Below are 17,987 nucleotides of genomic sequence, written 5' to 3' on the forward strand. Positions count from 1 at the left end.
GGGATTTCTTTTGGCGACCGTTTCTCTCAGGCAGCATCCAGCTTATCCATCTGCAAGCTTTCAAGATATTATTCTCATCTCTCCAAACCACCCTCTCCTCCTCCTCAGTGTCCAGTTCCATCTCACCTGCGCTGGTTTGGTTGCCAGGAGAGAGCGTGTCTCTATGGAAACCCTCACATCTCGTTGAAGAGGAATGCATTAGAACGTTGGGCTGATTGATTGTAGTGCCTCTAAGTAGCGTGTGGATGCAAAGCCCGTCATATCCTCCTCCATCATGTCTCGCGATGCTGCCAAAGCTGTGTAATATTTGTGTTTAATGTACATCACGCACACACACACATGCACACACACGCACACACACACACTTATGTGTCTCCCCTGTCTCACACGCTCTCTTTCTCAGACGGACTTTGAGAAGGACGTGGACTTGGCTTGTCAGACAGGTACGTCTCTCTCTCTCTCTCTCTCTCTCTCTCTCTCCCCTCACCCTCCCTCCCTCTCTCTATCTTCCCTCTTCATCCTTTCCCTCAAATCTCTCTATGACCCTGTCTCTCTCTCTTTCCCTCTTTGTGTTGTCTCTTCCCCCCCCTCTCTCTTTCTCTCTCTCTTACTCTCCTGCTCTCCCCCCTCTCTCTTCTCTCTCCCCCCACCTCTCTCTCTCTCTTCCTTTTCCTCTCTCTCTCTCACCATGCCTCCCCCCTTAACTTCCTTCCCTGTGTGTGTCTGTTTTACATGGAGCTAATGTGCTCAGAGGAAGCAGAGAGATGTGCTGAGCTCAGCGTTCTGCTGCTGTTAATTTAAACGTAGCGATGGACGCAGGACAGGGGGCGGGACCCTCGCGTCCAGCCACACCCCTCCCATACAATGGGATTACAGATAAAGAGTAACGAGCCTGTGATTGGCTGTGCATGGTAATGATGCCCTTTGGCGCATGAAGAGGCATTACGTTCCTGCCACTGGAGTAATGAGTGTGTGTGTGTGTGTGCGTGCGTGCGTGCGTGCGTGCGTGCGTGCGTGTGTATGCGTCTGTTTGAGTGTGTGAACCCTACAAAAGTAAATTAACACATGGTCACTTTCCCCCTCCACCCTTGCAGAGAGAGGACACCCATGTAAGTTTGTCACCCTCTTAAAACACTGTTAGGCCCAATCCTATTACAGCCCATGCCTCCTATCCTATCGCCTACCACTCAGTTGACTGCAGAAAGATGGGATTGGGTAGGTGGAACTATCACCACATTGCTTTCACCTATTCTGTACCCCTCGGATCTGCCGGCACCAATCGAGTAGGAGACACAGGAAGGGTCTAGGGATTTGTTCTGGACTGGGCCTTGGTCACCACGCAAGTGTTACAGATTTAGACGGCCCAATGACAAAGTGAGATATGTCTCCTTGAAGCTTTGCCCAAGTCCTCTGTAGTTGAGCATGTTTCATACTTGGTACTGGGCCTCTAAAAATGTAACACTTGAAATCTGACACCTAATTAGCATGACATTTAGCATGGCAGTATTAGTCTACTTTGCTAGTTGCCATCGGAATAGTGGTATTGCTATAAGGTTCTATTGGAACATGGTACTGTACAGCCCATAATAAGCCACGGGTGGCTTGCATGCAGGAAACCAATACTGTATCATCAGGATCGACCGAATACCCACAATAAGCCTGTTTAATGGTACAGTTTGATGTGATTGTATTTTATGAATATTTCAGTCTTGTGAGGATCATGGTACAGTAACTGTGACATCTCATTTCTTTCTAAGACCTAAAACATGAGCGTGGGTTTTGTGTTTTTCTGTTGCCATGATGTAGTCCTTTTTAGAAGGTGTCTCTCACCAGCATGTAAGTTGGGTTTTGGTGTTTTAGAGTTTTCTAGACTAGCTTGGAAGCCAGACTTCCTCGCAAAAAAGTTTTCACGATATAGTCTGGACTTCCAGCCGCCCAGAACAGTTTGAGTGGGCGGAGTACTTGCCTTGACAGACAAACTCCTTCAGCCCATCAGCGTATCAAAACATAGGTCAATTTTTTGCCAAATCCAGTCAGCAGAACGGCAAAAACATATTTTCCGCTGAGAAACTCTGCTAGTGCATACTCTTATTCTTCTTTAATTGTTATGCCTCCGCCAGGCGATAGCCGTCCGTCCGTCCATCTGTCCGTCCGATGTTTGTTAATGCAATATCTCGGGAACGCATTGACGGAATTTCTTCACCTTTGGTAGAAATGTTCACTGGCACTCAAGGATGAACTGCTTAGATCATGGGGGTCAAAGTTCAAGGTCACTGTGACCTCACAAAATGTGTTTTTGGCCTGATGAACACAATATCTCAAGAAAGGCTTAACGGAATTTGTTCATATTTGGGTAAAATGTCCAGTTGGACTCAAGGATTAACTGATTACATTGTGGGGGTCAAAGGTCAAGGGTCACTGACCTCACAAAAGGTGTTTTTGGCCTGCTGAACATATCTCAAGAACGGCTTGACAGAATTTGTACATATTTGGCCAAAATGTCCAGTTGGACTTAATTAGATTAATTGGATTAGATTTTGGTATTCAAATGTCAAAGGTCAAGGTCACATACGCTAATGCTAACGCTAATGCTAATGCTAATGCTAGCTAACGCAAATGCTAACGCTAGCTAACACTAATTCTAACACTAATGCTAGCTTTAGCTAGCGTTAGCATTAGCGTTAGCATTAGCGTTAGCATTAGCGTTAGCATTAGCGTTAGCGTTAGCATGCGCATTAGAGTTAACATTAGCGTTAGGGTTAGGTTAGGTTAGCAGCTAGTTAGGGTTAGGGCTAGTTAGGTTAACTGCAACGTGCATTGTTGGGTGGAGGCATTTAGCCACTACGCGTTTTTTCTAGTTGTTATTGACTCTATTTCTGCAATAACTGCACTTATGGCTGTGTTTATTCTTCTAGCATTAACGTTACCACTCGTTGCTTCGTTCTACTAGCGCACTCCTGTATTTTGCATCATCATCTGTTACTGGGGGCGGAACAGCAGTCAAAATGCAGTCCCCATTTTCTGGGAAAATTAAAATCGTCCTGGGCGGCTGGAAGTCTGCATATCGCGAAACCTTTTTTTGCGAGGAAGTCTGGGTACCAGGCTAATTCTAGACGTGTCGCTCACTTGCCTACCTAACGCATGAAACCAAACCAGACCATGGATGGTGATCTAAGGACACCCAAACACACACATACACACACAGGAGAATATTTATTTATTTATTTGATGTGTCACAACGAGGCGGCAGGCAATGAGTTCCCATGGCGACAGAGGGTGACAGCGTCCGGCAGGTCCGTTTCAATCAGACCTCTCCGGGTTCCGCCGCCATGTCACGTTTTACCCAGCTAATAAAAGAGCTGTCTCACAGGGAATGGTTTCGTAGAATGCCTTGGGTCACATAGACAGGGACGAAGACCCAGACGAAATTTTTATAAAACTCACGCAAAGCCCAAAAATGTATAACCCAGTTTAACTTTGGAAAGGCATGGCTGCGTGCTCCTCTCGGGGAGCAGGGTTGATAGTTCATACCACGCCAGGTGGAAGCTGTATTTCCTATTGATACTGTATGTTAATTATTCTACTCATACTGTATATTCTTGCTCTTCTAAATCAGTGAAACTGTATATATTAATTCATGTTTGGCTAGAGGATGTTTGAATTAATTATGTGTGTATTTCAATATCAGATCATTCAGGGAGGCGTCCAGGGGGTTTAACCTCTCCGGCCGCTGCTCACTTAATCTCTCTACCTGTTCATGCTGTACTGCCTATCTCTCTGTACCCCCTATCTCTCTGTACCCCCTATCTCTCTGTACCCCCTATCTCTCTGTACCCCTATCTCTCTGTACCCCCTATCTCTCTGTACCCCCTATATCTCTGTACCCCCTATCTCTCTGTACCCCTATCTCTCTGTACCCCCTATCTCTCTGCACCCCTATCTCTCTGTACCCCCTATCTCTCTGTACCCCCTATCTCTCTGCACCCCTATCTCTCTGTACCCCCTATCTCTCTGCACCCCTATCTCTCTGTACCCCCTATCTCTCTGCACCCCTATCTCTCTGTACCCCTATCTCTCTGCACCCCTATCTCTCTGTACCCCCTATCTCTCTGCACCCCTATCTCTCTGTACCCCCTATCTCTCTGCACCCCTATCTCTCTGCACCCCTATCTCTCTGTACCCCTATCTCTCTGCACCCCTGTCTCTTACCCATCTTCACCTCCCCCCACCACACTTTCTCCTTCCTCACATTCTATCCATTCGATTCGATACGTTTTTTCCATCCCTCTGCTTTTTGTATCACTCCCTCCCTTCTCTCTCTCTCGTGGTCTCTCTCTCTCTTTCTGTCTCTCTCTCTTTTGATTGCCTCCTTCCTCTCTTCTCCCTTTTTCGTTCACTCTCCCTTTCCAACCACCCAAACCCCCCACATCCCCTAACCCCCCTCCAACCCCCCCCCCCTCTCTCCCTCTACTTCTCTCCATCCAGTCATCTTCAAGGAGGTGAACACCTGTAACCCGGCAACCATCACCGGGACCCTCTCCCGGATCTCCCTGGACGACGAGGATGACCCCAAGCTGGCCGCCCACCAGGAGGGGGGAGTGGGGGTCAACTTTAGCTCCCTGCCCGGGAACATCCCCCCTCCCAACCTCATAGTCCAGGTGGCGGATTGGTTGATAGATAGATGGATGGATGGATGGATGGATGAACTTAGACAGATAGACAGACAGAGATGGACAGACTTATGATGAGGCCTTAATGTAGCTTAGACTGTATTTCGTCCACTTGTATTTACTTACATTTTGCCTTTTTTAAGTGTGTCCTCTTCATCTTAGACACCATTCTAGTTAAGAGAGCACAGTGGGAATAGCGGCAATAATTCATAATGTCCCGGTGAGGCGGTGCTGAGTGGGAGTGTGTGTGGGTCCAGCGGGCTCACCCGGACCCTGACCTGCCTCCCCTCCCGTCCTCTCTCCCCCCCGCCCAGGTGCCGCCACTGGGGGTCCTCAACGAGCTGAGCGACACCCCCCTGAAGAAGGAGGTGAACGCGGAGCAGCAGAGGCGGGAGGGGGCGCCGCGCGGGGGACAGCCCGTCTACCTCTGCACCGAGAGCGGCCTCGGCTGGGCCCGATCGCCCCCCAGCGGGCCCGGTCCCCAGGATGGCCTGGCGGGAGGCAGGGGAGGAGGAGGAGGTGGGGGGGGGTCAGGGGAAGGGGACTACATGGTGTTGCCCAGGAGGACAGTCAACCTCAAGCCCCCGCCCCTCCCCGCCTCTCTGGGGGGCGAGGACAAGCCCCTCAGCATCGCCGTGGAGGACCCGCCCTTCCCCCCGCCCCCCTCGCCGCTGACCCTCCGCCCGGCCGAGAGCGAGGCCTACCCGGTCGACTTCGTCCCGCCTGGCGACCACGGCGTGAGCCTGGCCGCGGGCCTCGGCCACTCGTACGGGACGCTTAAGCAGCTGCCCCACGGGCACGGACGCGTGCTGGCGGTGACGCCGCCCGGCGGCGGCGGCCTCGTGCATACCCACGGCGGGGGCCACGTGCACGCCCGTGGGCACTCGCTGCAGCTGAAGGCGACGAGCCAGCGGCCGTCCGTGCGGCAGATCCTGGCGGTGGAGCGGACCAGGACGCTGCCACGCAACCTGGGCAGCAGCAACGCCAACGCCAGCCTCTCGGCCGGGTCGCTGGAGGTGGGTACGGGGGACGGGGAGGAGCGCAGTCCCCCGGGGGTGGGGTGGGGGGGAGGGGGGAGGTGTGACACAAGGGGAGAGGGGGCAGATGTGAGATACGGAGACACGCCAGTTTTGTGATTATGCATGTGTTGGAATCCGCGCCCGTTAAGAACTGAAGACTCATGGGGTTAGCGTGCCATATATATATATCCTTTGACGCGGAGGCACACACACAGACACACACACATACATACTGTACATATACATACAGTACCTATTACATGTGGGGTGACGCCCCACAGTGCCCAGATGGTCTTAGAGGTACAACCACAGGCTGTAATGACTGGAGGGTTAAAACATTACCGCTTCACCACAGAGTGGTGCTATAGAGAGAAACGAGAGGCCATAAGAAGCATTAATGCTGGTCATTTCGGAGAAATTGCGGTACTTATTGCTCAATGAGCATGGTCATTTTCACAGCGGAGCTGTGGCTTTTGGAGTGTGTGTGTGTGTGTGTGTGTGTGTGTGTGTGTGTGTGTGTGTGTGTGTGTGTGTGCGCACACGTGTGTGTGTGTGTGTGTGTGTGTGTGTGAACCCTCCCTCCAAGGTCAGGTGCACTATCCCTGGAGAATGTCTGCACTCTTTAATTACACATACGCACACACACACACACACACGCTGCTGACTCACAAGGTTGATTAAGGAGATGGAGACACATCTACTTGAGAACAGAAAAGTGCAGATTCGTCATTTGGGAAGGGGCCGCATTACGGGAGCGGCATTAAAACATCTCAATTAGATCTATGAGTGTGCTCATAAATATCTTCAGTCGCCTCTTCACAGGGAGAGAGAGGCGATCCAGGCGACCGGCAACATCTGTCATTTAGTTTTTCCCCCAGTCATAATTTCATCCTGCTTGAATAGGCTTCATTTGGATGGATATTTTGGAGTTGGATAGCAGCACTTTACCCCATCAGTATGAAGCCACAGTATGAAGGTGTATTTAGGCATGGGCGACATCTCGCTGGGGGCGGCAAGAGGAGCAGAAAACAGAAGAAAAAATAACTGCGAAAAGTAACACCCCCCCCCCCCCGCCCCTTGCCTGTCAGCACACCCCCCCCCCCACTCAACAACTTGCCAACAGTCTATTATTTCACAATCGGAAAGCCCGTTCATTTCACATTTATAAAACGAAACTGAAAGTGGGGGGCGCCGTAGCGGGAGGTTCACCCAGGGTGGCATATTGGCTAGAAACGCTACTGAAGCCACATGGCGATCATCGACGTGACGATCACAGAGGCTTAACGAACGTTAAGTTGATGTCAACGTTGGGTTTGGACACAGATGCAGCAGAGATGCTGAAATCGAACTCGGGTAGTCTTGGAGGATAGTCTTGGAGCGGATGAGGAGACGAATGAAAAACGTGCGTTGACGAGCGACGATTACCTGAGAGTAGCACAGATCTTTTGTGTGATTGTGTTGTGGCATCGATGGGCAGCTCTGTGTGGATTCCAAAGGTGGCCCCTACGCAGTGTATCTGTGTGTGTGTGTGTGTGTTTGTGCTTTCAAGTGTATATGCCACCATCTACAGTAGGAACACTGGCATACATGTGCACGGGTGTCGCACTATCCACTCAGCACACTCATGCGAGAAGGGAGTGTTCTCTCTCGTCAGGTAAGAGTCTCCTATCCGCTCATCTGGGATGGCGGTGCTGTGTGTGTGTGTGTGTGTGTGTGTGTGTGTGTGTGTGTGTGTGTGTGTGTGTGTGTGTGTGTGTGTGTGTGTGTGTGTGTGTGTGAGAGAGTGGCTGGCTCACCGTGTGAATGTGACGCCACATATCCTCTCATAAACAATCAGACTCGGAGGGGGGGGGGGGGGGGGGGGGGCATCGAGGTCCACTCCACCCGTCTCGTACTGTAGACTGACAGAGGGAGAGAGAGAGAGAGAGAGCAGAGAGAGAGAGACAGCAGAGAGCAGGGAGCGGAGAGCAGGGAGATAGAGATAGCAGGGAGAGAGAGCAGGGAGAGAGAGCAGGGAGAGAGAGCAGGGAGAGAGAGCAGGGAGAGAGAGTAGGGAGAGAGAGCAGGGAGAGAGAGCAGGGAGATAAAGATAGCAGGGAGAGAGAGCAGGGAGAGAGAGCAGGGAGATAGAGATAGCAGGGAGAGAGAGCAGGGAGAGAGAGTAGGGAGAGAGCAGGGAGAGAGCAGGGAGAGAGAGCAGAGAGAGAGCAGGGAGATAGAGAGAGCAGGGAGATAGAGAGAGCAGGGAGAGAGAGTAGGGAGAGAGAGAGCAGGGAGATAGAGAAGAGCAGGGAGATAGAGAGAGCAGGGAGAGAGAGTAGGGAGAGAGAGCAGGGAGAGAGAGCAGGGAGATAGAGAGAGCAGGGAGAGAGCAGGGAGAGAGCAGGGAGATAGAGAGAGCAGGGAGAGAGCAGGGAGATAGAGAGAGTAGGGAGAGAGAGCAGGCTGAGAGAGCAGGGAGATAGAGAGAGCAGGGAGATAGAGAGAGCAGGGAGATAGAGAGAGCAGGGAGAGAGAGAGCAGGGAGAGCGAGGAGGGAGAGAGAGAGCAGGGAGAGAATTTTGAATAAAAAAACTTTTATTTTCAATACCAGGCATGTTTACCCCATTGTCATTTTGTCACAAGTTAAAAATCCAAGGTCATACAAGTAACCTCCCACCTCAAAATAAAAACCACATCAGAACCCGAGAACAAAAGAGTTCTCCCTCACTGAACAGAGGACCCCCTGCACCCTCCAGATGCGCACAAACCCCTCTATGTTCCCTGTCAGTTTATAAAAGGCAAACTCCACCCTGAGTCTAGCCCCTTCAGCATCAGGACCACATCCTCTGAGCCCCCCCCCCCCCCCCCACGGTTCCTCTGGGTTTTCCAAATGGCTAATTTGGCCCCGACAGAAAATTAATCAAAATATGTACCTCCCTCCTGCTCACAGAATAACGTGAGCCATAAATTAAAAGACCAAAAGAAAAACGCTCCCCCAAACCCTTAAACCAATACTGCAGATGACTAAACAAACTAACCAGTCGGAAACACTGAACAAAAAGATGCTGCAAAGTTTCAGGCTGTGAGCAAAAAGGCCAGCCGTCCCCGCGCCAGGATGGAGGTGCACCAGATATCTGTTGGTAGCTACGGCCCCATGTACCATCCTCCACTGGAGGTCACCTGTCCGTTTGTCAACGGGGGGTTTGTACAGGGACCGCCAACAGCCCCTCGGAGATGTTCCTGTGTCAAAAAACTCAGGGAGAGAAAGAGAAAGAGAGAGAGCAGGGAGGGAGAGAGCAGGGAGAGAGAGAGAGAGAGAGAGAGAGAGCAGAGAGAGAGATAGCAGAGAGAGAGATAGCAGGGAGAGAGAGAGAGCAGAGAGAGAGATAGCAGAGAGAGAGATAGCAGGGAGAGAGAGAGAGCAGGGAGAGAGATAGCAGAGAGAGAGATAGCAGGGAGAGAGATAGCAGAGAGAGAGAGCGAGAGCAGGGAGAGAGGGCCATGGAGTTTCTCTCCACCCGTCTCATACCGTAGCACCCTGGCTGGTGGAGCATCAGATCATTAACTACCGTAGCGCTGCTTTCAGCACAACTGTGACCAGTGCTTCTGGTACAACTGTGAGGAGAGCTCTCTAATGTGTGTCTGTCAGAGAGAGAGAGAGAGAGAGAGAAAGAGGGAGAGAGAGAGAGGGGGAGAGAGAGAGGGGGGGGAGAAAGGGAGAGGGGGAAGAGAGAGGGAGAGGGGTAGAGGGAGAGGGGTAGAGATAGAGAGAGAGAAAAGGAGGAGCTGGGAGAAAGAAAAAGAAAAGGAATGGGAGAGATAGCAGGAGTGGAGAGAGAGAGAGAGAGCAGGAGGGGAGAGAGAGAGAGCAGGAGGGGAGAGAGAGAGAGAGCAGGAGGGGAGAGAGAGAGAGCAGGAGGGGAGAGAAAGAGGAGGAGGGGAGAGAGAGAGAGCAGGAGGGGACAGAGAGAGCAGGAGGGGACAGAGAGAGAGCAGGAGGGGAGGGAGAGAGAGCAGGAGGGGAGAGAGAGAGCAGGAGGGGAGAGAGAGAGCAGGAGGGGAGAGAGAGAGAGCAGGAGGGGAGAGAGAGAGAGAGCAGGAGGGGAGAGAGAGAGAGCAGGAGGGGAGAGAAAGAGCAGGAGGGGAGAGAGAGCAGGAGGGGAGAGAGAGAGAGCAGGAGGGGAGAGAGAGAGAGAGCAGGAGGGGAGAGAGAGAGAGCAGGAGGGGAGAGAAAGAGCAGGAGGGGAGAGAGAGCAGGAGGGGAGGGACAGAGCAGGAGGGTAGAGAGAGAGAGAGCAGGAGGGGACAGAGAGAGCAGGAGGGGAGAGAGAGAGAGAGCAGGAGGGGAGAGAGAGCAGGAGGGGAGAGAGAGAGCAGGAGGGTAGAGAGAGAGAGAGAGCAGGAGGGGAGAGAGAGAGCAGAAGGGGAGAGCGAGAGAGCAGGAGGGGAGAGAGAGCAGGAGGGGAGAGAAAGAGAGAGCAGGAGGGGAGGGAGAGAGAAGGAGGGGAGAGAGAGAGAGCAGGAGGGGACAGAGAGAGCAGGAGGGGACAGAGAGAGGGACAGAGATAGGGGCGAATTCACTAAAGCAAATTGCGCCCGCTAATTGCACCATTATATTGCGCGTCAGTTGCGCCCGCTATGTGCTCCGTTTTAAAAACCTATTCACTAAAGAAATTGCGCTAATAATATCCCAGCGCAAACACGCCCATTCGGTGTTTGCGGCTGAGTGCAATTTGCTGCTGATATAGGAAATGACTATAAATACTGCGCATACAGCGCGAACTCGTATGCATATCATTGGACGATGGCAGACAGAAAAAGAAAGATACGATTTTCAGACAGCGAACATGAAGGCCTCACGGACGAGGTTCAAAAACATGTCTCACAGCTTTCCGCAAAAAATATCACGACTGCAGCAAAAAATCATATTTGGGGTTTAATTTCCCAATCAGTCAGTGCCATTTGTGTGTGTAAACGCGGAAGACTGCAAACGGAGGTGGAATGATTTGAAAAGACGAACAAAGGAAAAATTGTCATTTTATGTTATGCAAGTTGCAGCACGATGATCTGGCATACTTTTGGGGGAGTGTATAACATTGCCCCACCGGTACGATCTAGGCATCTAAACGGCTTTTCAGGATTCCAAATGTGCACTCAATCACACCGCGCGTCCTGATGTGAGGCCAGTTGTACACCGCCTCTCCAACGTTGGAAGGATTACGCACGGGAGTCATCATCCATGGCTGAAGATGATACCTGCCGTCACCTATGATACAAAAGCAAAATATTTTCAAGACCATTCAAATAAAAAAATATTGTGTAGGCTATGTTTTTATTTATTTATACCTAGGCCTATATCGGCCCCCAGCCGTTCAATGAACAGCTATAGGGAATGCGCAGTTTCGCGTATAGACTATTATACGCACAGTTTCGTGCTATGTAGGCTATTATAAGTATTATTCATTGGGGGAGCTTGGACTCGCTGGGGACGGGTGGAGAGACGCATAGTCAACTGAGCCTCCCCAGACGCGACTTCATCCTCCAGTTGGCTGAAGAGCTGCGCGCTCTGGTGTCCAAACAGCTACCGCGGTGGTTCTAGTGTTAAATCAAAAAGTGACCTTCTTCTAAATATTCTCTCACGAACAACACGCCTGGCATTGCGATGCCTTCGCCTCGCAACAATCACTGCTGCCATGATCAGCGGACAGGCTGGCCGCGACACACCCCTTGCGCTTAAATACCACCACGTCTCTGAAAACGGTATTAATTTCACTTTAACTGCGTGAGGCAATTTGCGCCGATCTTTGTGAATTGGGCGGGTTTTGCAATAATGTTCATTTGCATAGAAAGGGGAACATTCTCCGCCCATATTACCTAATTTAAATATGAGCTAATAACACCGGCGCAGAGAAACGCAATGACGAACGCAATGCAGTTAACACCGTATTTCACCCTTTGCGAGGGCTTTGTGAATAGCAAACATAATTTTTGACTTATTTGCACAGGCTTTGCGTCAGGAAAAGCTGCGCAATCCTTTAGTGAATTCGCCCCATAATGTCAAGGCTAGACATTACTTTAGATGTTACTTTTCTTTTGCTTTTAAATTAAATGTTCCACTGGCATATATACTGTGGAATGGAAGAGCACCTACAAAGCAGGAACCCGAAATTGAAAAAGATCAGAAGGGGATTTGTTTAGATCCTGTCTAAAGAAGGCTTGAGTTGATGATCAGAACTCAAATTGATTCAGGATTCAGCTATAATTTCAGTAGCTGACATTTAACAAAAGCCAGAAATAATCACAGTCAATTTTGTACAGTACTTCGCCATATTAATATAAACCTTTGAAAGGAATTATGAATCTAGGGTTATTTTAATGGATTTTATTTTCAAGGCTTTTGGAGTGTGTGTGTGTGTGTGTGTGTGTGTCTGTGTGTGTGTGTGTGTGTGTGTGTGTGTGTGTGTGTGTGTGATGGACAGTGATTGATGATGTCTTCTCTCCCCCTGCCCCCTCCTCCCCCAGAGGAAAAGATTGCGGTACTCTGAGCTGGACTTTGAGGTAAGATCCCGCCCCCATGCCCTTCCAGCCTGTCTCTGCTTCTGTCTGCTTCAGCCAGGTTTGAGTGACGCATAGAGGAGCCAATGGCATCGCTAATCGCCCCTCCCCTCGCGCCTGTGTCTCACATGCTTTTGACGCATTAACTTGGTTCAGTCCGACCATGCATAGTGTGTTGTTTCTCTTCAACAAGGATCTTGGACCCTTCCCCCTTTGAATTCAAATTTGGTATGGTCCTGATTCGTTCTGGTCCTGATTCGTTCTGGTCCTGATTCGATCTGGGTCCTGATTCATTCTGGTCCTGATTCGTTCTGGTCCTGATTCGATCTGGGTCCTGATTCATTCTGGTCCTGATTCGGTCTGGTCCAGATCAGTTATGGTCCAGATTTGGTCTGGCCCTGATTTGGTTTAATTGACAATATTGTGTGTCAATGATCCCATGAGATTTCAACAAATGTGGCTTGTGTGATGCCATTCAGTTCAGTTAGTGATTCATTATGACTAAGATATGAAGCAATATCAATGGGCGAACATGCTGGATGCTTCCAGAACACAGCGCTGTCCAACACAACTGTGATCCACAACGTTCTTGAGATCTTGGTTGAAGAAACAGCAGGGTGTTCTATGTGAGTGAATCAGATTGGCTGGTTGACTGTGTTCTCTCTGGAGGGATAGATTGTGAAGTGAGTGTGTGTGTGTGTGTGTGTGTGTGTGTGTGTGTGTGTGTGTGTGTGTGTGTGTGTGTGTGTGTGTGTGTCTGTTTGTCTGTTTGTCTGTGTCTGTGTCTGTGTCTGTGTGTGCGTGTGCGTTTGTGTGTGTGTGTGTGTGTGTGTGTCTGCGCGTGTCCGTGTGTGTGTGAGAGGGGAATTGTCTAGTCATGGAATGATTGAGCCTGGGAGCAATGGGAATCTCCAGTCTCAAGTACCCCCCCCCCCCCCCCCCCCCCCACCCCCCCAAACTAAACCCAATTCTACAGTATCACCTCGTTACTGAACATTGGCTTCCCTTTGAAAGACTGGAGATTCACTATTCAGTGTGGGGGTGTTGTTCACAGATGAAGGTGTATGTGGTACGTCAGGTGATGACTAACAGGCTACCAAGCACTAACACTTAGATCTGCTTACCTGGAGTTGCAGGAGGTTGCCCCTAGACACTGATCTGAGGGCAGCTTTCCTGTTTCTGCACCTTCAGTGTATGCTGACGATGAGGGGGGGAGGGGGGGGGGGGGGTTGGTACTGTACGTTGGTCCTGGAGGCTAAGGGCAACCTCTCGCCAGAACTAATACCCCTACCTGTCTGGGCCCTCGCATGACACCATACTGCAGGCTGTTTCTCCACCCCTCTTCAACTGGGCCTTCTCAAAATGGCCGACTTTGTATCAAAATGCCTGCCTTTTTGGGCATCCGCATAGCCCCTTCCTATCAATCAATCATGTTCTCTGAGGAGGAAGAACGAAAGACCGCGCCATAAAAGGAAAGGAGAAAAGATACGTACAGTAGACAGAGACTCGCCCAATCTGAAGACTTTCAGAGCAAAACAGGTGAACAGCTTGAGAGAATGTGCAAGACAAACATGTCTAGCAGAGGGGGTAGCAGGATGTAGAGAGTGAGAACAAAAAAGAGCGAGAGAGACAAGTAGAGAGTGAGAGAGATGGAGAGAGAGGACGACTAATTGGTGCCAGGGTTCAGCTCAGCTCTCTGCCAGCCTTGGTCGGCTTGTACCGGCTTCCAGCCCTTTTGTGTCTCAGGTAACCTCAGAGTGCCTGTGCCCGATTAGCTACTGGAGCGAGGCTCAAGCACAGCCTATTAGCGCAAAGCAGGAGAGAGAGAGAGAAAGAGAAAGAAAAAGAGAAAGAGAGAGAGAAGAAAAACTTAGTGTATGCACTGATTCCTCTGCCAGGGACACTTGTTTCTCTCAGAAAAATTGCCTTCAAGGTCTTATCTTCTATCTTTCTGTGTTTGTCACAGGTTCAAGTTCGAATGCTGATTCTGGATGTGTGCCTTCACACAGCTGCTAGCCGTCAGTTTTAATGTCAACAAGTGCCCGACTGGCTAACAAGCTAATGCTAAGATCAATCGTCTTTGGCAGTCGCTCATTCCAGCCAGAGTGCCAGATAAAAGCACAAAGAGCCATCAGGTCCCTTCTAGCCAGAGCTGTTAACGAGAGGACAAAGACTTATCTCTGAGCCCTCAGTCTGTCCATCAATCCATCTTCCGCTCCGTCCTCCATCCTCCGTCCCCTGCCAGCCAGCATCGCTCGGCCCCCCTGCCTCTATCTACCTGTCCCCTCCCTCCCTCCCTCCCTCCCTCCGTTTTGGCGTTTCGTTCATTTTTTTCTGTTCATTTTCTTTGCTGTCCCTTCCTCTCTCCCTTCCAGAAAGTGATGCACACTCGCAAAAGACACTCTGAGCTGTACCATGAACTCAGCCACTCCTCCAAGTTCCACACCATAGACAGGTATAGCAGGGACCCGGCCGTGTCCACCTTCAAGGTAAGACCACCCGGGAAACGAAGGGCCTGCAATTAGGGGGCTGACCAGTCCCGCTCTCCTGACCTCCCTCCCTCCCTCCCCACACACACACACACACCCGCATGCGCTCAGCCCAGCGTCACTGACACCGTTGGTGTCTTCTCACTTGAGCACCTTAGAGGGAGGTTCCTACCTGACCTCTGACCTCTGTGTGGCGAAGGTCTACAGCGTCCAGCTCTAGTCTGGTGCTGTATGCCTGATCTGGGTCCAACCCTGCTCTTACGCTCGGGACGGGGGTCTAAACCCAGTTTGAGTCCAGTGTGTCGGCGCAGGGGTGGAGCTACAGTAAAGACTGTACCAAGCTGTCCAGGAAGTGAGTCCACCACCTATAAGGGTAGCTCGACATCACTGAGCACGGTATAGCTACTGCACGCTATACGAAGAAGATTCTTGCTTGGTTTTGCCCCGAAAGTAGTCTAGAAGTCGCACCAAAACACGTCACTGAAGTGATATTTCATGCGCTCATAAACACATAAGCATGAGCATTAAAAACAATAACCCTTTGCTAGAAATACCAGTTTGATAATATAAAGTCAACATGTTATAAACCTGTGTCTAGGCATGTCCCTTCTTTGCGTATTTACTGTGCTGTACTGTCATGTGTGTGTGTGTGTGTGTGTGTGTGTTTCCGTGTGTGTATGTGCGTGTTTCCGTGTGTGTGTGTGTGTGTGTGTGTGTGTGTGTGTGTGTGTGCGCATGTGGGGCGCAAATCCTCATGTCTCCTGTCCCGTTGCGTGACAATCTGTGAATCATTAATGCGCCATTAGCAGCAGACTAAGGAATCCCCGCTCGCTGTCCTCCGCCCTTCAAAGGCCTCATTTCATTAAGATTTGAACACGCAGGGACACACCTCATCTGCCGGTCTGCGGTGCGCCAGTCCATGATGAGTTATTCAGCCCTGATAGGTGTTCTCTCTCCCCCCTGACATCGGTGGCACGCTGCTTTACATCTCATTTACACAGCCATCGAGCTGGGGAGCAGAAGCCAGGCCGACATCTCTCATACTCCCCACAGAACACACACACTCACACACACACACACACACACCTACACACTGTACATACTCTCTGATACACATTCACAGATACAGGCTGACACGCACACACACGCACACACACACCACATAGTGTATCCCCCAACCTGCCAGATCTATGGCCTTGGCCTTCATTCCTCATTTGTTCCTTTTTGATCAAAACTTTGAGGAACGCGCACAGCATCAGTCATACATTATGGAATAGAATTGAGCCACACACAAACAGAAATAGATCAAACACACACACACGCGCGCGCACACACACACAAATGCACAATTTTAAACATGATACACTCAGTGTGATAGGGAGAGAGGGCAGAAGGACGTAGCATACTGAACTGCATCCATTACAATAAAGTAAGTAGACACTGCACTTAAAAAGTGAGTAATGACTCTGATAATGCTGTTAGTGTCAGACCTCTGACAGACCGCGCCCGAGATTGGCTCCAGGCCTGTCAACATTGGACTCTCACAGGCACCTCACACACCCAGATGCTGACTGTACAGCAATTATGCAGATAGGCTTTGAATGTGTGTGTGTTTTTGTGTGTGTGTGTGTGTGTGTGTGTGTGTGTGTGTGTGTGTGTGTGTGTGTGTGTGTGTGTGTGTGTGTGTGTGTGCGTGCGTGTGTTTCTCTGTCTGTCTTTTCTTGAGCAGCTGAGCTTAGGAGTTAATAATTAGCCCCTCAGTAATGGCATTAATGTCTCATAATAGCTATAATAACAACTTTTCTCAGTCGTATGAAAGACAGTTTGAGATTTAATCCTCTTCCCAATTTAGACGAATGAAACATAATTACTGCTAATTATCTTGTCAAAGACAGATACTAAGTTTGTTACTGAGAATTTCAAGGCTGAGATTTCCCTTTCACTGCTTAGTGACAGTGTTGACTGCCTATGTATGTAAATGATAGTATAGATATAAAATAAAACAAAACAAAAAACAATCGAAACGACCTAAACGTTTTGCCTAACGGCGATTTTAACTCCAGCCCCGGGGACCTTTGACCCATAGCACTAACCCCTCTAACCTCTGAGGTCCCTGTTGGCCCCCCACAGGTCCCCCCTCCACCCCCACCCAGACAAAGCGAGCTGTCACTGGGACACGCAGCGTCCCTGGTTTACAAAGAGAGCCAACGTAAGCATGCTAGACAACACGTAAACAGCTCACCTTTAAAACCACTCTAGCCGCTAAGCGCCCTCAGTTTGGCTTTACTGCATGGTTACCACACCTCTTTCTCCCTGTAGCATCAAATTAAACGTTAAATGCAATTATTGTTAGTCGCTTTCGATAAAAGCGTCTGCTAAATGACTGTAATGTAATGTAATGTAATGTAAATTAGAGATCGGCTCCGTTCCTGAGTTTGTCTTCGGAACAAATCAGTGCACAAATGGCTGCTAAGTAACAGAAAAGTAACCATGGACTAAACCAACTGGCGTAGTCAGAAGGGCTTTGGTAGCACCCAGTCTTCCCTCAGCGCAGTGACTGTGTAGTCCCCTGGCGGTGTGTGCTTATACTGACAGACAGGGCGGTCAGCGCCATGTGCCCCTGTGCTTCTGTTACGTAACTGATTGAAAGCTATTGCCCAGTCTGACATCCCACCCCTAACTCACTCCCATCTGGTTGATTTGTAATGACCTGATTGTATTAAGCAATATGGCCGAAATGGCTTCAGCCCCGTCCCGTTGTCGCAGTCTAATGGGCGGTGTCTGATTGGAGGGGGGTTTGATATGAGACTGGACATACGTCACGTCTGCCATGCTAGAAACCAAGCATGGAGGGGCTGTGACATATTTGGTGTTGTGTTTTCTGTGTTTTTCTTTACGGCTGATAAACCATTTCAGTGCCTTGTGTAAACCTGACCTAAACGGCATTAAAGTCGCGTATAAAGCGCGAGAACAAACCAATGAAAGAATCAAACGAGTTTATAATCACCTCATAAACTGTTCTCCTCAGTCCACAAAGCAAGGTGTTTAAACCAGGGTGTTTAAACCCAGGCACTAAAATGTGTACGCAACATGTTCTATACGAGAGCAGAACCGTTGAACCGTTGGTCAATGGTTAGAGAGTTCTTTTATCTCATGAAGACATTCAAGGTCAAGTGGTCAAGTGTGAATTACCCTTTAACACTTCACTGAAAAGGTAGGGTGTGTGTGTGTGCGTGTGTGCGTGTGTGTGTGCGTGTGTGCGCGCGTGTGTG

The 17,987-nt window shown here is 50.0% G+C and overlaps 1 protein-coding gene across 1 annotated transcript in view; it reads left to right on the forward strand.

Annotated features, from left to right (window-relative positions):
• Positions 1–17,987, forward strand: part of adgrb2 (adhesion G protein-coupled receptor B2) — a gene marked incomplete at both ends in the record, with an annotated part of 188,245 nt that overhangs the window by 161,621 nt on the left and 8,637 nt on the right. The window contains 6 exon segments of the mRNA XM_084455426.1: positions 404–443; positions 1,095–1,109; positions 4,486–4,658; positions 4,985–5,686; positions 12,194–12,229; positions 14,602–14,715. Of these exon segments, the coding sequence (XP_084311552.1) occupies positions 404–443; positions 1,095–1,109; positions 4,486–4,658; positions 4,985–5,686; positions 12,194–12,229; positions 14,602–14,715 (1,080 nt within the window).

The sequence above is a fragment of the Borostomias antarcticus genome (assembly GCF_949987555.1).
Source record: "Borostomias antarcticus genome assembly, chromosome: 21".
Classification (NCBI taxonomy): Eukaryota; Metazoa; Chordata; class Actinopteri; order Stomiiformes; family Stomiidae; genus Borostomias; species Borostomias antarcticus.